The sequence below is a fragment of the Triturus cristatus genome, chromosome 11 (assembly GCF_964204655.1).
Source record: "Triturus cristatus chromosome 11, aTriCri1.1, whole genome shotgun sequence".
NCBI lineage: Eukaryota > Metazoa > Chordata > Amphibia > Caudata > Salamandridae > Triturus > Triturus cristatus.
In genome coordinates this window covers 80,204,789-80,223,465 of record NC_140594.1, presented here as the reverse complement: position 1 = coordinate 80,223,465, position 18,677 = coordinate 80,204,789, and the positions used below count along the sequence as shown (strand labels likewise).

Genomic DNA, 18,677 nt, shown 5'->3' with positions numbered 1-18,677 from the left:
GTACAGCTAGGGAGGCCTCGGGGGTCGGCACGTATAGAGACTGGCATAGTACTCTGCAAAGGCTTTGGCGATAGCCAGAGAGGTGCAATGGTGGATACCGTTCCCGTCGCGGACCTCGGGAATGATGCGAGCTGCCTTGGGATATGAAATTAGGTTATGGAGTAAATTGCAGTTTTTATCTTCCCAGTCATATACCCAAGCCACCAAAGAGCTCCAGAGCATTTTAGTGGCCTCCAGGGAGACTTGGCAGGTCTCTTCCCGAAGATCAGTTAAATCTTAGTCGTGTTGATGGAGACCCAGTTTCAATCCATGCACTTTTGTTCCATAAACTTGTTGACTTTGGAACAGTGTTACTTACTGCTATGCCCTATATCTGTAGCATTGCTGTTGCAAGCTCTCAATTGATGTCCGCCTTATGTTTTGTTTTTAATAGAAAAGCATAAAAGCAACACAGAGACCTTAGGTGGACTTGGATTAAATGTATACAACACAACCTTGTCCATCAAGATATCATTTATAAAAGTTAAACATTGATTTGAAATTGTATATTTAATATTTCATCACTAACAATGATAAAATAAACAATCTAATAAAAAAGGAAGACCATGTATGCAGCACTTACTGTCATAAAGTATTTAAATTTTGTAAGCATAGGACATAGACAAATTGTTTAACCAGAAGCTAATATGCCAGTATCTTCTCATTGTGAAAAGGTGAGCACGCGGTGCTACTGAACAAAATAACCTGAAAACTTGGTGGAATGTAAGATAGCGGCTACAGAAATATATCCAGAGAGATTGCAGAGGGCAGCAATATTAAGAAAGTCTATAAAATCTTTTGTTTGTGCGCTGCTTTAGGAGTAGTTTCACAAAACATGTTTATGGCTATATGTGTTGACCGCTTTTTAAGCCTCTGGTGATTATAGGATGAGCTTCAGGATGCAGTGGATAACCTAAGCACACAGAAGACTGTCACTATAGGACCAGAAAGTAGAAGAAAGAATCCTATAAATCAAAGAATATAGTTCAAGAGGTGGACATACCTTCGATTCTGCTGACGGCAGTGAATTCCTAAAAGAAGTATAAAGTAATTAGGAAATGAGCCAGGTTAAAGAGTGTTATGTGCAACCAGTGGAAACGTTTGCAAAGGTGGGCACAGGTGCACATGTGCTAGGCACACGTGTGAATAGATTTATGCATAATGCCACGTAAGGACCAAGATAAAAGTGTATCAGATTTGGATCGTAACAAATACACTGCAGAACCTATAATGATAGTTGGAGAAGTTAATAACCACAGCCAAGGTGGTGAATACATTGGAGAACAAAATTAAATAGATTCACTCTGCCAATTTTGGAATTATTTGAGAACTTGGGTACGCAGAAGAACAACTGAATGGTCAAAGTTCAATTATATTTGTCTTGGCCAATTCGTACTTTGTGGTGAAATAAGACAGCTGAGAAAGATGCTCCGTCAACAAGTGGTGGGCACTTACCGAGGGATAGAATGATTTGAGCACATTATCAGATGTCCTTTTAGGTACTAGTATAAAACAATATATAAACTATTGAAGGTGTACTCAAATGAAAACTTATGCCAATCAATGATAAATTCTGTCACAAGATACCCAGGTATAGGCACAAATTATAGCCAGTCACATAGCCACAGTAATCACTGATACGCAAGGCAGGGTAGAAAAATGAACGCATGAGAACTACGCAGTCTATGGCCATGGAAAAACATGTTGTTCGGATCCATGATTAACAATTAAACTCAACCACAAAAACAGCAAAGGTGGATTCTACTATTATGTTGAACTATAAGGTTTTTTACTTTATGCATAATCTGTCCAATATAAATCAAGTTGCTCAGACACTAAACAACATTAGATTGAATGAATTGCTGTTAGTGTGTGGTCCTAAGGTGCATGTGTGATGTTACTGTGTGTGGATATAAGAGATCTGATAGCAAGAGGAATAGTTCCAGCATTTAAAATTACCCTATAATGAAGGCAAACTCCATCGGTTAAAGAGTTTTTCATATTTGACTGTCCAGTTCATGGCTTTTACTAAGTGGTTACAAAGGTTTTGCCTCTTTTGAAAGAAAATCATGGTTATTCTGTTTCTTTATGATTTTAGTCACTTTGTTGGACAGAAGGTGGTGACGCACAATGAGCATTCTCTCAGTTCTATTACATGGTGTCAGTAGTTCTTCATGGAATATACTGCGTCTGTTTGAGTGCTCTGGTAATCGGGTGTATCCTCTTGCCATCAGTTTTTCTGAGAGAAGGGAAATTTCCCTAAAATATTAGTCTTTCCTTTTAAAGTTCCGATGGATACGAAGGAATTTTCAACATGCTAATCTGGCTGATTACTTTCCTAGAGCTCAAACTTTGACTTAACACTGAGGGCGCCCGCAGGACTGGATGTCAACAGCAGCAAAGAGCACAAGGGGCAACAACTACAACGATTACAACGTCGTTGAACCATTGTTCATGGAACATCCATGGCCTGAAGGCCAAAATCAGTGACCGTGATGCACTGAGTTATCTTCATACGTTCTGTATGGCAGCTCTACAGGAAAACCGCGGCATCGGAATCAATATCAATCTCGGGATTCACTCATACCCTGATCCCAGCCACCAAAGATGCAAAATTTGGGCGATGGAAAGGTGGCTTAGGAGTATACATATTAACTGTGCTTAAAATGAGGTGTACGATTGAAACAATTGAACATGGCAGATTCCAGATAGTGCATCTAACTCTTATAATCAAGGGAAAGGAACAGGGGCTTATGCTGATAAACATCTATGTGCCACAAACACAGAAAGATCGCATGGAGTTATCACAAGAACTAATAGATCACATCATCAAGTTAGAAAGGCTGCACCCAGGCACCCCATTAATAGTGACAGGGGACTTTAACATGATGCTGCTAGGCCACAGTATCAGAAGCGAATTTATAGATGCTCAGGAACAGGAGTGGAACATCCCTAAACAAACTCAACTCAGTACAGGGAAAAAGGACCAAATGGGCTTATCCCTGGTCTGGAAATTAGAGCATCTGGGCCTACGAGTTCTTAATGGCCACTCTCAATCCGGGAGCTCACTAATAGATCACACCTTTGTGTCTCTTCCCCTATTACACCTAGCTCTCTCATACAAAATGGGCTTAAGACCAGAAAGCTACCACCTACCCCACGAGCTGGACCTGGCCATGCTTCCTACAGAGAACAAGCGCTCAGCAGAAGTAGCTGGGACCACCTACTCAATCAGTCTTAAAAGAATCAAATGGTTTTCCGACACAATTGAGAACCTGGCACAGGAGGCTGGACTGTTCCCATGAGGCACAGGGTCAGACTGATTTGCATATGGCCATGTCTGAACTGGGGTGGCAGAGTGGGCTAAAGAACGGTGATGGATTAAACCCAGATCAGTTGACTGGGGGTGAGTGCTTGCAATGTTCAACACTCCGTCCATCATTTCCTTTGGTTTTTGCTTTACAGGAGGCGACTCTCCATCTGCAAAATTCACAACAACTCCACAGCACAATCACAGAAAAATGGGTGGAATTCATAACCACCTATACAAAACAGTTCTCCACAAAAGGAAAACCTGGGAATGTGCAGCCTGGACAAATCATTTTGACCAATCAAAACCTATACAAGATGGCTAAACTTAAACAACTAAAGTGGAAACCCCTGCGAGCAGTCTGATGCAAATCATCAAACGAATCAAACGTTACCCTGACGGAAGCGAAGCAGAACTTTAGGCGTGTAATATGGGCAATTAAAAGGGAAAACAGTGAGACCTTCTGAGTAAAACTCATCTGGGGCCTCAAGCATAACAAATCAGGCAACTTCGGGCGCTAACATCTCAGAAACTGACTGGGCTGCCTTTCTACTAGCCCACTTCAACCTCCATGCAGGTCCAGACACAACCAGGCACAAGTGTGGGCCTGACAACTCAGGACCGGACCCCAGATCGGTTTCGATGCGGGGGTCAGACAGAGTTTGGCATCTTCACAATCACGTCCGTGGAGGTGCAGCGGCAAATAACCAAGGAGCGGCAGACAGGAGCACCAGGACCAAATGGCATCCCCCAGCCAATTTACAACCGAACCCGGCAAAATGGGCAGAAGTGTTGGTACAATTCTTCAGTCATACCCTCGTCGGTGGTCCAATTCCCCCCTCCTGGACAGGATCCTTCATTTCCCCCATCTTCAAAGCAGGCAACAAACTCGAGCCAGGTAACTACAGGCTGATAGCCTTGATCGACAACGAGCCCAAATACTATGCCAGGGTTCTACTCGAGCACCTTGGAGACTGGGACGACTCAAACTTCATCATTCCCTACAACCAAGCAGGGTTTACTAGAAAATTAGGCACCACAACAAATATAATGGCCCTATCTCTCATATTTGACTCCTCCAAAACTTAAAAGCTCCCGCTCTATCTCTGCTACATTGACTACTACCAGGCCACCTTCAACCGAGTGGACCGGAACAAGCTCTGGGAAAAATTGAAGAAGTGACAAATCCCACCTCATCTCCTGAAAGCAATAGAAACCCTACACTCCAACACCTGGGTCAGTAACAAATTGGTTTGGAGGCAATCTCTTGAGGGCCATCCCAACAACAAGAGAGCTCAAACAAGCGTGCCTGCTGGCACTGATGCCATTTAATTTATCTCTTGCAGATCTCCCAACAACACTGTCCTCCATCAACTCGCACGCTCCCAAACTAGGGTCGACTCCAATCTCTGTACACCGACGACCTGGTGCTACTAAGCAGAACACGAGTTGGCATGCAGCTCCTCATGCGAGCGACTGAACCGTATGCAGAGGTAGATGGGATGAAAATAGATTAAAAACTCAAATTATGATCTTTGCCACAAAGGCCCTGAAGGGGAAGGTTAGTTGGCATCTCAGTGGGAACAGGATTGAAGAAACAAATCGTTTCAAGTACTTTGGACTCGTACTCAACAGCTATAGTTTATTCAAGTCATATAAGGAGAAAATCAAAAGGAAAGGGATCGCTCTTACTGCTGGCCTGGTGGCATTGTTCAGGAACCTGAACGGGCTCTCGTATAGCCCGATTCTTGAAATTGCCAAAGAAAAGATGGTCCCCACCCTGGCCTACCGCAGGAAGGAGCTTTGAGGCAGAGTCACCTCGGACCCTGGACAAAACAGAGGTCGGCATACACAAGCAAATCTTCTAGCTCCCCCAAAGCACCTCTCCAGCTCAAACCAGGCTAGAGCCGGGCCAACAAAGCAGTTTTTGCCATAATTAAAAAAACTCAGAAGTTAACTCCATCAATTACCACATATGAGAGGAGATCATAAAGAAGCCACGCTCGCCTGTCTGTATAAACCTCGACGACACCATCGACCTGTTAGGCTTGGCAGAACTGTGGGCAACTACTATAAGCCAAGACCAATTATAATTTAAAAAAGCATCATTGAAATTGTCCAAAATCTTAGCATCGCAAGAAGACAGGGCCGCTCTAGCAAAACGGTCACACCTCTGGGTCATTTTAAACAGCTATAAAATCCTGAGACCTCAGCAGTACCTGGGCAAAGCTCTAAATTCCAGGACAAAAAGCTATTTTTTGTTTTGTTGACTAGGAGGCTTTCTGTCGCTATTGCACAACAAGCCCTTGTTGAGGACAGCAGGGGATATGACCTGTGGCCATTTGGCCTTACAGTTGAAAACCTGGTCCACACCATTACCTTTGAGAAACCGTCCTAGACATTCGGCGTAAACTCCTGCGCCCTCAATGGAACCAGCAAAGGGTAAGCCATTCTGACCTGCTTCAATTCATCGCCAGAACTGTGAAATACATACGAGGTGTCGAGAAGGCCCTCTTAATGGCAGCACAACAATACCCGGACCCAACACGTCGAACTGCCCCAACAACCAACTGATTTCAGCCCTCCTTCGCATGGAAACAAACTTTTCTCTGGGCCCAGCACTAGTAAAAACTGGGGAACAACCTTTACAACGCAACTTTTACACCGCACTACCATTACAACGAAACTTTTACAACGCATGCGATGTTACAACGCATGCTTTTACAACGCAAGTCTTTACATCGACTTGCACTAGATGGCGTGCTAACATTAGAAATAGTGTAGTTTACTATCCAAACACCTTCCCTACTGCAACGTGGACTGGAGTTAGAATAGTAAATTACACATTTCTAATGTCAGCACGCCATCTAGTGTATGTCGATGTAAAGACTTGCGTTGTAAAAGCATGCGTTGTAACATCGCATGCGTTGTAAAACTTTCGTTGTAACAGCATGCGTTGTAAAAGCATGCGTTGTAACGTCATACATCCGTAAAAACTCAATATTTTAACTTCCCTGCCCTTTCTTGACCTTTTGGCTCCTATTTTAACTTGTCTCTTGATGTATAAAATCCTCTAACTTGCTGCTCCTTGCTCATTGCACACGTTTTTTACTGACATTTTATTATGACTATTTTTAGGATTGTTTCTTATTGTAAAGAGTTTAAATAATTGAACAATAAAACCTATTATTATTATTACTCAACACAGATGATTTCATTACCTACTTTCATTTTTCCTTGTCACCCCTTCCAAATATGAGTAGCAGTTATACAGGCACAGACTGAAAAAAGGCTCCAAGCTTCATTATTGCTTTATTAAAAGAGCACAGATTAGAAAGCTACTTTTCATGTGTGTCTGGTGCAAACATGTTTCTGGCCAGATCTTAAAAGATGGTTTCCATGTGGATTGTCCTCTCAATTTAAATACATTGCAGCTTATGTAAAAAGACCTTCTTGTTGGTACTCATGGCCGTTGTGCATGAGATTGCTTTTTTGAGGAGCTCATACACCGGGCATCTGATAACAAGCTACCTCGTCATCTGTTCATGCCATTGCATTGAATTACTGCCTGGATGCTGACAAGGTGCATGCTTTGGCTGTGCAGTTCCCTCATCAGTGTTTGGTGTGATGGGTTTTGGCTCTTGTACTTTTTCCTCAAATTCTCCTCGTGTAGTTGCCACCTTGAAGGTCTTCGTTATGGGGCTTTAGAAGAGCACAGCAAGTTACTTACCTTTGGAAACACTTTTTTTCTGATGCGTGCTTAGCGTGCTTGCAAATTACGCATCACTTCTCATCTGGTGATATGTGCTGTTCGTAGGCAACATTTTTGTATCTATGTCCCCATTTTAGCTCTTAATTTTTTCTTGGCCTTTGTGGTGTAAGAAGATATACGGCAGGAACTTGAACCTCTGGTGATTACTTTTGCTGATTACACCTTCACTTCCCTTTTAAAGCCTTCACTCTAGCACTCATCTGAAAATATTCCTGATCCAGTCAGATGAGTGTGGAAGTTACTGTCTGAGTAATCTGGTATCATTATCATAAAAGGGTTACTCAATACAAGTTTTTCCAAATGTACTTGTGGGCAGAACATCACCCCTAACCACCATTGCAGAAGAAGAGAACCCCTCACTATGGTTGCTTTGTAACATACAGGGTCAGTATTACAACATTTCTAAGGGCTGTTTTTGGTTCCAAGTATGGCCCTGGTATTGTTCATATTTTTTCTAATGTTGCTTTTCCCCCCTTTTAGGCTGAATTGAATGAATTACGGAGCACAATCATTAACCTGCTCGACCCTCCTCCAGAAGTCTGTGCTCTAATCAACAAACTGGATTTTGCAATGTCCACCTATCTGCTGTCTGTTTACCGCTTGGAGTACATGAGGTACGTTTAGTATATACCTGTGCATCTTGTGACCATACTTCAGGGACTGGGGAGGGGTAACGAAGGTGTGTGTGCACGCTTGTGTGTCTGCATGTGTCCTTTCAGACATCGGTAAAAATTTATTAAAACATTTTTCTCTTGAAAAAGTTTGGCTGGCTGCCGGTGCTGAACAAATTCCTATTTAGTACTGGCTACATTGTTTTCACGGCCTTAACATTAGACCAGTGTAGGAAACTGGCTCTATATATACTACACCAGAATGAGGTACAGTGTGTATAGAGCCCATGTGACCCCAGAGGTAGGCAGAGGTAAAGTTAGATAGGACCTTACTCTCTATTTGTGGTAGAGTGGTCGAGCAGTAAGGCAGTATGAGAGGACAGTGTTAAGCATTTGTTGTACACACTTAGTCAGCAAATGAATTCACACACTCAAGAACTGAACTCTAGGCCAATAGTTTTTGTATAAAAAAATATACCGTTGCTTTATTTTTAGAACCAAGCAAGCCTGGCACAGGTAAGCATTAAATACTTTACAGTAATAAGTTGCTGAATGTAGAACAGTTTGAAAATGCAATAGGAATTGTACATTGTTTGATTTACAGGGGATGCAGTAGGTTGCAATACTTAGCAAATACAGTACATTGAAATGAATAGGCTTTTTCAGTAAATTAGGCCTAAGTTACTTTTTACGTTACTTTCCTAACTCAGTGCTGGATACCTAGATTCAGCACTGGGACATTTCCTGCAAACAGGGCGGACGGGTGCAGGGTGCTGTTTCGAGGTCGGATGCCCTGTTGTTTCCAATGGAGAACCTCCAGTTTGCAAAAGCCCTGCAGGCAGGGAGACTAAGGACTTATGGGTGCGACCACCACTTCGAGAGGTAAGTTGGGAAGTTAGGGGTTGGTTAGGCACCGTCGGTTTGGGCACACAAGGTCGTGTGGCGTCAGGTGCAGGGGTGCCTTTTTTTTCTTACCAGCTCCTGGTCGTAGTTAGGGGGGCCGTCTGGATTTAGACTGCTGGCGTTAGCTGGAGGCTTGAGGCAGGTCAGGGGTCGCCGAATCTCGGTTCATCATGGTGTTTGCCCACTCGAGCTTGGGCCGTGGACGGTGGGTGCAGAGTGGGGCAGATTTGCAGTTTCCGCCTGCTGCGAGAGGTTGCAGTTGAACAAATCTAGTGTTAATGGGAGAAGCAGTCTTTGGAAGTGAAGACAGGCAGGTCCTCCGTGGTTTTTGAGGTTGCTGGCTGCAGGACACACCGGGATTTCGCAGGAGCAGGTTCAAGGGGGAGACAGGCCGGTAGGGTTGGGGCCAAGTCAGTGGACGTGTTCCTCTTGTTAGCTGCTGCATGGCTATTCGGTCCTTCTTTTTTTCTTGTCTGGATCTGAGGAAGCAAGCTTCAGGGTGCCCCCTAAATACTAGATTTAGGGGTGTTACAGGTAGGTAGAGGGCAGGGGTCAATGGGTCCCTTCCCTGGGGTGGGTACACCCCCTATTGTGCCACCCTCCAGTGGGAGGGGGGCATGAGCCTGTCCCTGGTTGGTTGGGTTTCCCCCACCCTCAAGATGGCGGGGACTCGGAGTTGTGCTTCACCTCGCCTCCCCCACCTGGGGGCTGGAGTTGGCAGAGGCGGGCACACCTCTCTCCCTCGCTTGTTTTTCATGCCGGTTCTCCCGCCCAAAGTGGGGGGCAGAACCAGTGGGGACCATTTGCTGAAAGCAGCAAGTGGTCTGGGGAAGCTCACAAAAGCAGCATGCCTTTGAAGTTTCCCCTTCGTGAACCCTGCCCATCCTGGGGGAGGAGGTTTGACACCTCGTCCCAGGATGTGCATTGTTTCAGGCCCCCGAGAGCAGCAGGCTCTCGGGGGTCCAGAAACATGTCTGTTGATGGCAGCCTAAGCAGCCACTTAGTCGAGACACTAGAAGTTGGTCGAGTTTCAGGGGGCATCTCTGTCGTGCATTTTACATTAAATCCCACACTGAAATCAGTGTGGGTTTAATGTGCTGAGAATTTTGATACCAAACTTCACAGTTTTGAGTGTAGCCATTATGGTGTTGTGGAGTTCGTAATGACAACCTCTCAGCACCATATACTCTTAATTGCAGCACGAATAGACTTGGGCACTGTAGGGGTACAGGGCTCATGACCCTGTACCCTCACCACTGGCATAGTGCACCCAGGTGGAGGGGTGGCTGATCTAGGCCAGGGCAGTGGGTTGTAGGCATGGCACACAGGAATGTGTGCCGTCGACTTTTCACTTTTGTTCTGCACCAAAACACGCAGCCTGCAAAGGCAGTGTGTGAGTGTAGTGGTACAGGACCTCTAAGTGTGGCACAATAAGTGCTGCAGCCCTTAGAGGCCTTCTCTGGTCACAGTGCCCTCTGTACCTGTGGTCCCATTTACCAGGGACAGACCTGTGGCCAGAGATGCCAATTGGGTTAGTTTTGTGGAAAGAACATAGGCCCTTGGAACCAAGTAAAAGTGCATCAGTAGTCTGGCAAAAAGTGGGGGGGTTACTGCAACAGCAACCCTCTTTCCTACACAACCCCCACCCACCCCAAAGGTCCGGAGACACTGCCAAAGCTGGGAGAGTCTTCCTAGTCTTTCAGGCGAGGAAGAGTAGAGGAAGTGGGTTGAAAGTTGCAGGGCCTACTCTGCCTTACATCCTTCTGTCCAGGTCACTCCCTTTTGGGAGCTGTTCTACCTCAACAGTTTCAGGACCTAATTCCCAATGCTTCTTTTCTAGCTCTTTAGTGACTTCACCCCATCTTTTTAGTTTGGGTTCAGAGGTGCCCACCTCTGCAAATTCTAACTTAGCCAGGGCAAAGCCCAGCTTACCGACAAAGGTCACCCACAGCTTGAGCAACCCCACCATGACCAATAGGGTCAGCGGGCCTAACTTGCTATTTGGCAGGGGGCTAGGCCACCATGCCAAGGACAGTGCTGCCATGAAGGTTAACACCCAGCAGAGGCTATTGACAGCTGTCAGTGCCCAGAACCACACCTTTAGCTCCTTACTGGTAAGTGTAGGGGCTACCTTACAGGCTTCTTTGGGCTCTGGTTGCCTGTCTACTGTTTTAGGGTGGAGGGTCACTATACTTGGTAGTGAATACCCTTCTACCACCCTCTTTTCTGCCAGCTGAAGAGCCACCAACTCAGGCTGGACAGTTGAAGAAGAAGAGGAGGACACCAACTGACTTGGCCCCAGCCCTACCGACCTGTCCCGACCTCGACCCGCTACAGTGGAATCACGGTGTGTCCTGCAGCCAGCAAACCCCAAGAACCCGGAGGACCTACCCTGCCTTCCCAAAGCAGACTTTGCCTCAAATGAGCACCGGATTTGCTCACCCACAGACTCTGGTTCCGGCCAAATCCGCAAGTCTACCCCACTCTGCACCCAACGCCCATGGCCTGAGTTCGAGTGGCCCAACACCACGAGGAGGTCTTCCGTCGATCCTGACCTGGAATCTGGTGATGCCTGACCTGCCTCAAGTCTCCAACCGACGCCTACAACCCCTTTCTGGAGGATCCCCCTGGCCACGACTGGAGCTGCTAAGAAAAACCCGACGCCTAAAGACACTCCTGCACCCGACGTCTCACGGCCCGGGGTGGCCCAGGCGACTGTGTCCCGGCATCCCAATTTACCTCTCCAACCGGTGGTCACCTCCAGAAGACTTCCGTCCCCGAACCTGCAGTGTTTGTTGCAACTGGAGAATCCCCTTTGAAAAAAAACAGGGCACACTGCACTTGTCTGCCCCTGTACCTTGTGTGCTAAATCGGATCCCCCTTTTCCCTGAGCCTAACACCAGGAGCTTTGCACCCACAACCTTGTGGCCTGCTCGTGAGCAAACACCAACCGGAGTCCCCTATCCGCCATTGGATAACATTGGACCTCAGCACTCTGCACCCGGCTGTCCTAGTGCCGCTGAGGGTGCTTTGAGAGTGCATCTTTGACCCTGGGAGAACCCTGGTGCTAACCTCAGAAACTCAACTCCCACAACCAAGTAGTTACCTGCAAACCGATAACTTCATTTCCTCCCATAGGATTGCATTGACTTCTTTTCTGTGAAAAATCTTCTAAGTGTGGAGTTGGTTTGTATGAAAACTTGAAAAACTGCAAATGTACAAAAACTGAATTACTTACCTTTTCTCTAGGAAATGTTCCAGTGTGATATCTAGGCATATCACACTGAGTAGAAAAAGTAGCTTAAAAAGTAATCTCAAAAGTAACTGTAAAGTAATTTTGACTGTTGTCTTACCTGTAAACAAACCAATTGCATCCAACTACATTCCAATTGTACTGAACTGCATTATACCTGCAAAAGTATTATTTAATTTAACTGCACCAGGCCTGGCTTGGTTCTAGAAATAAGATAACTAAATAATATTTTTGTACAAACAAAATTGGTCTGAGTTCAGTTTTTGAGTGTGTGACCTCATTTCTTGCCTGAGTGTGTACAATAAATGCTTAACACTACCCTCTGATAAAGCCTTACTGCTCGTCCACACTACCACAAATAGAAAGTAAGGTATTGTCTACTTTTACCTCTGCCTACCTTTGGGGTTTCACTGGACTCTGTGCACACTATACCTTACTTTGGTATAGTATATTCAGAGCCAGCTTCCTGCAAGCACCACATAAGTGCACTACTTGTACAAGAGTTTACAACTTAACAGTACATAACCAAACACACAGTGAAAGTACATTTAAAATAGTGATTTAATAATCCTCCACTTGATCTTGCCTGAACTATAATTTCTCATTTTAACCTTCCTTTTTTAAGGATATTGTTCTAATACGCCCAATTCTTAATTTGTATCTTAGACTATCAACACATTTATGTCGTATATCATGTTAAAACCTTTGATCTGTTTGTTATTCCCCAGTGGTTTACATACGCCTGTATTAAAGTAACAGTTCTGAGGCATTCAGATTATTCTGTTTTATGTACGTCTATGGTGCCTTAATGGTAGACGTGAATAGATTTCTATTTGCTCCTTTGCCTTTCTCTTTCATTGGCAATCTTATTTGCTGTGGCAGGGTATTTGAAGCATTGTTCAAAGTCATATTTGGACACCATGCCTTATGCCTGTGTTTCATCTATAGTACTACAGTATAGTTCATAACTGTGCCTGTCAATGTCAGCTACTTTACACTTCTGGTTGTGTTTGGGCCTGACATTTATTAGGGGTTAAACTCATTGCCTAAGGGACATCCAATATTATTCTCAGATGTTCCCGTGGAATCTCAACTTATGCAGTGTGTTTGTGATCACAGGGTTCTGCGCTCCACTGACAAGGACCGCTTCCAAGTGATGTTCTTCTACTTTGAGGATAAGGCCATCCAAAAGGACAAATCAGGTAAGGAGTTAAGTGATTTAGTGAATTTGTAATGGTGTGTGGCAGGAGAGGGTAGCGGCTCCAGACCAAACCCCTTGGAGTTTAGGCAAAGCCAACCTGCTGAGAAAGGTGTCTGCTGAAAAAGGTGTGCCGGACTGCTTAAGGAAATGTCTAATATTTGTGCTTAAAGATCTGCAAAGTACTTCGGAGGCCTTCAGACCTCCCCGTAAAAATATCAAACTGTGCCCACAAATCTTTTAATGCCAGATTATAAATATGATTCTTGACTTCCTGGCTTGCTTCAAAAACCTAAGAGCTGTGTTTAGTTTCACCATTATCGTTTCTGAAAGGAAGAACTCACTTGCCAGAACTAGAGAAACCAACGTCCTGATTAACACCTAGACATAGTGTGAATCTCTACTGCCTCGTTTTGGTGGCTTACCTTCCAACTGTTTGGAGCCGTGCATGCAAAGAGGCAACTATGGACTTCAGAAAGGCAGAGTATTCTGAAAAACTAAGAAGTTGACATGTTGGAGTTTAGAACCTACCTATTCAAAGTCGTGTATTAGCTGGAAAGAGGAGGTGTGAATTGTTTATTGTGCCTTTGCGATTCGGGGCCGGAGTGTCAGAATTGGAAGCTGGTCATAGGGTGACCATTCTTTATAAGTGAACACCGTATGCTGGTTCGGGTTTACTTGAGTCCCTCTGGCAGCATCCCACCCTTTTTGTGAGAAACTAAATTCACAGAAACCTTAGGTGCAAGATCCCAACTCCACAGAGCGCCTGCGGGTGGCTTAAATCCAAACCCTAGCCCATATGTGACATTTGAACTTCATGCCATGTGGTGCATTTTCAACACCATATTACTAAAGCTTTATTATAGTGCCAGCTATGCCAATTAAAATTAACTAATATTACCAAATCTAGGGGACAGACCACCCACACTGGGATTTGTTTAGCAGCCTTCCAGGAACAAGAGGCAAAATATACCATTTAAATCAGTTCCGTAAAAGCAAACGTGGGTGAATTTTCCTACAATTAATAATTTTGTATAACTATTTACAAAGGTTTTTAAAATGTACAAATAATAAATATATAGACTAAACTTGACTCTGGATTACTCCTTCTCTATACAACTGCAGAACCTTTACAAAAAGTGTCTATTCTTAGATTATATGTATATGAAATACATTCCTGTCGTCGTATGTGTCAGAAAATGCCTCTTTTTGTATGGTAACTCCCAAGTTTTTCGACTGATACTACTGGTCTTTCTACTGTGAGAGTTCACTAAGGCCTGCTACCAAACCTCAGTGCCTGTGGCCTGGCCCTAAAGTGTATGTTGAATTGGCGATACCCAATTGGAAATGACTAGTTTACCTGCAAGTCCCTAGTAAATGGTATCCTGGCACCCAGGGCATGTAAGCTAGAGAGGTACCCCAGGGCTTGCAGCACTGGTTTCACCACTCTGAAGACTCCCCAAGTTAAACAAGCCCCCCCAGCCCACCACTGCAGAGTGGGAGTGTCCCACACTGCTAGCCTGACTTTGCCATTTAGAAGCTCAGGCTGGACAATTTGTTCCTCCCTCCTGCAGGAAGCCACTTAGGTGTTAACCCCAAAAGACAGTCTTCAAAGGTGAAGCCGCATTTGCAGCACACTCCTTGTAGTAGCTGTGCGCAATACAGGTGCCTTAATAATAATGTGTAGTACCAGGGAGGAAGGCTGCCCCATTGTTGAGGTAGGCTGGCCGGGAGAACAGAGAGGGGAAACCAGTTACCAAACTGGTTCCTAGCCCTGAGGTAGCCACACCCCAGGGGTTAAGTGAGGTCTAAACACCAAGAGAGGGTGCTCACCATCTTGGGAGTGCGCAAGATGTGCATTCTGGGATAGCCAGATGCAACTTTCCCCAGGAAGTAGTCAACAGGTGGGAGGGAACCAGGTAGCCCATTGGCTACTAACTGCATCCTGCCCTAGGGGCACTTTCCGAACATAAAGATTGCACCCCTGGCACCCAGACCTCGGATATCAAGACGCCAAGGGACAGCCGACTGGCCTTCAGTTCGCAGCAAAGGGACATAACAGCTGAAGAAGCCTGCTGGGGCAAGTTAGTAGACCACAGTCTTTAGCTGCTACCACCGCTGCTGTATAGCACCAAAGACCAAGACCCAAAGCACCGAGTGGCACCCGAGTTTTCTGAACCAAGAAGTGCTGTTGGAGAGTTACTGGGACCCTCGGAAGGAGAGTTATTTCTCATGAAGGATTAGGCTGTGACCACGACATCAGCTGAATGGTAGTCCAGTGGTGATTGGACTTTGACTGGACCAAAGAGGACTTCGTGGGATGTTGATCCTGCAACAAGCACCCCCTTTCCATCTTTGTGGATAAAGGAATCCCTGCAGGAAGACCCTCCCATCGACTGCATCGTATCCACAGCATCCTTAGAGCATCTTCAGCATGCTTTATCCCTTGCATCAGGACCACTCCATATAAATCCATTGCAACACTGTTAAAGTGCCTGGAACTGCTGAAAGACTGCTTCTTCTGTGAAGGTAAGCATCCTTGAGGACCTTGCTGGTCCCCCTGACCAGCTCCCTGCTGGAGTCAGTCATCCCAAGTACTTGTAACCAACCGCATTGACACTTACCCAAGTTTTTGGTGAAAACGTTTCCAGTTAGTTTCTAGTGTCTAAATTCTTATAAAAATACAGTCGATTTTTTGAGTGTTGTTTCAATTTCTTCTTCAGTTGTTTTGGTGCTTTTGAAATGCTTTACACGTGTTCCTTTGTGTAAGCCTTGCTGCTCAGTGGCACAGTTACCCAGGATTGAGCTGAGGGTTCGACAGACGAAAGCCAAGGGGTTGCTCTATCACACCATATATATTGCACCCCATTTCCTCAGAGTATGTATGTGCAGCATTGTCTTTTCTCTCAACCTCTACATCACACCACACTTATGCACAGCAATGCACATTTCTCGTTGTTAGAAGGATGTCTTTGAACCTCACGCAAGTTGTCTACAGTTTCCATATAGTAGAAAGTACATTCAGCACCCTACAAACCATGCACTCTAAGAGGACTCCAGGAACCCAATGCAGATCAGAGCACTGAGTGGCCTTATTATGTATGAATGCTACAATTCAGTATATAACCGATAAAATAAGTTACTCTATTTAGTGAAATCAACTTCTATTCCATGTACTACACTGTGTGAAGCGATAGCTGTTATTGTTTTCACCTCCAAATGCCATAGCCTTGCATTATTAGCGTTTATAATCTTTACAGTATGACATTTGAAGTCAGCCCAAGTTAATGAAACCCTACCTTGCAGCTCCAACCTCTCTGCATCATTTTGGATTTCATGGCCTGTTGACTTCCTGCAGTTCTCTTTATACTGAGTATTTCTGATAGATACTTCGACCTGAGGTTTCTTCACCTATTGAATATCACCTGGCACCAGTGTGTATTGAGGAGAGTTGCTGTAGCCTGCAGATAGCCATCAGCTCCTTCTTGACATCAGGCAGCAACCCAGACAGGACACCATTGCAGCAAATGGAGAGATACATTTGAGCCTTGATGTGACCTTTTCTCTGTGCCCTTTAATGTGGATACAGAGTGACTCTCTGTGGAAAATTTCTTCATAAAGTTAGTTTCTTTGCAGTGCTAGGCAGGATGTCTCCAGCAGAGCAGTCTGGGTTCAAACCCCATTGTTCCTTCCATGGACTAATGCCTATTTTAGACCCTCATGAGGTCTGCTTGTGATGCTTGGGGCCTAAGCACAATTCGAATTTGTGTGGCCAGTGTGTCCTCAAGCAGTTAAAAGCTATTAAAAAAGCAGGAGGCAAAACTTTTGAAGGTGTGCGGGCGTGAGAAGCGCCAGGCTTGGTTTTGTTTGTGCTCCATTTTGCACTCAGTCTAGGCTCTTCCCGTTCCTCAAAGCCATTGATGGAGAAGAAGAGTAAGTACAAGAAGCAGTGCAGGAGTGAATATTCGGCACCCACATGCCAATCTCATTCCAGCATTGTGTCTCTGCGCAGATCCGTACTTTGATTGACTGAGTTTTCTTCATATCCAGAGTTGGGAGGTGATCTCAGGGACGGAGCCAGCTCCTCTGTCAGCACTGACGCTGGTGCAGACTATCCTGGTATACCAGGAGCTTTTGGCACCCGATGCTGATCCGGTGCAGTTTATTGGATTCATCACAACAACATTGGTGCTGTTTCACAGTGACCAGGTTCCCTCTGGTGCACCCTTGGGCCCCTTGAACTAGAATACTTTTGGCAGACTCTTCCCTGGTACCAGTTGAATCCAGATCACCTACTCTAGGCGCTCCATTGGTCCCAGCTGGCATTGAACTTTTGCCCAAGGCTCTGCCGGTAGCTCCTCCACTGATGCTGGTTTCGGAGTCCATTCCACAAACAAAAGCTATTCTCATGTGTTTAAAGAGGCTTGTGCACAGATTGTTAGAGGAGGCTCAGTACAGAAGAGAGACTGAGCCCAGGCCTTTGCCTAGAGAGAATTCTAGTCCATGTATAAATTACATAATTGGCGCATACTCGGATCATGTGCAGATATCACACTTCATCAATCGTAATGAGGACGACAGCAACGAGGCTACCAACTAGCTGTCTTCTGATAACATAGACACTGCGGACTACTTGGCCCTCTTCTTGGCCCTCCAAAGTGCTAGTGGGCTAGATGCCTCCCTGGAGAAATCCTTAAAAGGCTGCAGAGGGCCAAAACATCCTCTATCTATGGAAAATAGGTCCAATGTTCTGCCTTCATCTGGTTCTTTCATCAATGAAGCCTTTGCTCCCATCCATTGAAGCTGTAGCCTTTTAAGGCAGCATGGACCAAATCATTTTCTGCCTCTGTAGTGAGCCAACAGTTTGCCTACATCTATTCGCTGGCCATAGTCTGAAAGCCTGGTGGTTCAAGTGTCCTGCTTCATGAAGCAATACCCAGGTTCCTTCCCCAATGCATATTCTGACCAGTAGTTTAAGAAAATTTAAATTTCAAAGAAGTAAGTGTGGCTTCCACATCCATAAATGCCCTCTACCTTGGGCCGGTACACACACCCCCGGTGGACAATTGCATAGACGGTTGTATCTTGCTTTCTGGCTCATGTTAGGGACAACTTTACTTAAGAGGCTTGTGATGGACAACATGCAGCTAAGTGGATTTTGAGGGGGGACTTTGTAAGTAGGTTCCATGGGTTCTCAGTAGTCTTCAGATACCATGCCTGGCTGTGCTCCATGGGTTTCTCGGGATTTCCAACTGGCCTTAATGGCCATGATCTTTGATGGGTCTCACTTCTTTGCAGAAAGAGCAAACTTGGCCCTTAACTGATTCAGATAGAGACGGGCTGCGGCTTGTTCACTACGGTTGGTTTCATTTGCATGTCAGTTTCATAGGCCTAAAATTTGGTGGTGGTTCGAGGGGGATGCATTTTTTTTTTCCACCAACACCAACCCTCTCACCCAGCCTAGCATCCAAACCAGTTCCTGTGGCAGTACAAAGGTCATGGTGATTAAAGAGCAGACAGGTTCAGCAGCATTCTCCCACCTCTCTATCACTACCTGGTAAGCCACTTAAATTTACCCTTAAAGAAATTCA

General features: G+C 45.2%; 1 protein-coding gene across 4 annotated transcripts in view; it reads left to right on the top strand.

Annotated features, from left to right (window-relative positions):
* The window catches only part of PI4KA (phosphatidylinositol 4-kinase alpha), a 548,133-nt gene that overhangs the window by 266,806 nt on the left and 262,650 nt on the right, over positions 1-18,677 (top strand). For all 4 annotated transcript variants that reach the window (XM_085633226.1, XM_085633227.1, XM_085633225.1 and 1 more), the window contains 2 exons: positions 7,602-7,735; positions 13,008-13,090. In XM_085633226.1, the coding sequence (XP_085489352.1) occupies positions 7,602-7,735; positions 13,008-13,090 (217 nt within the window). The remainder of the gene's footprint in view (positions 1-7,601; positions 7,736-13,007; positions 13,091-18,677) is intronic.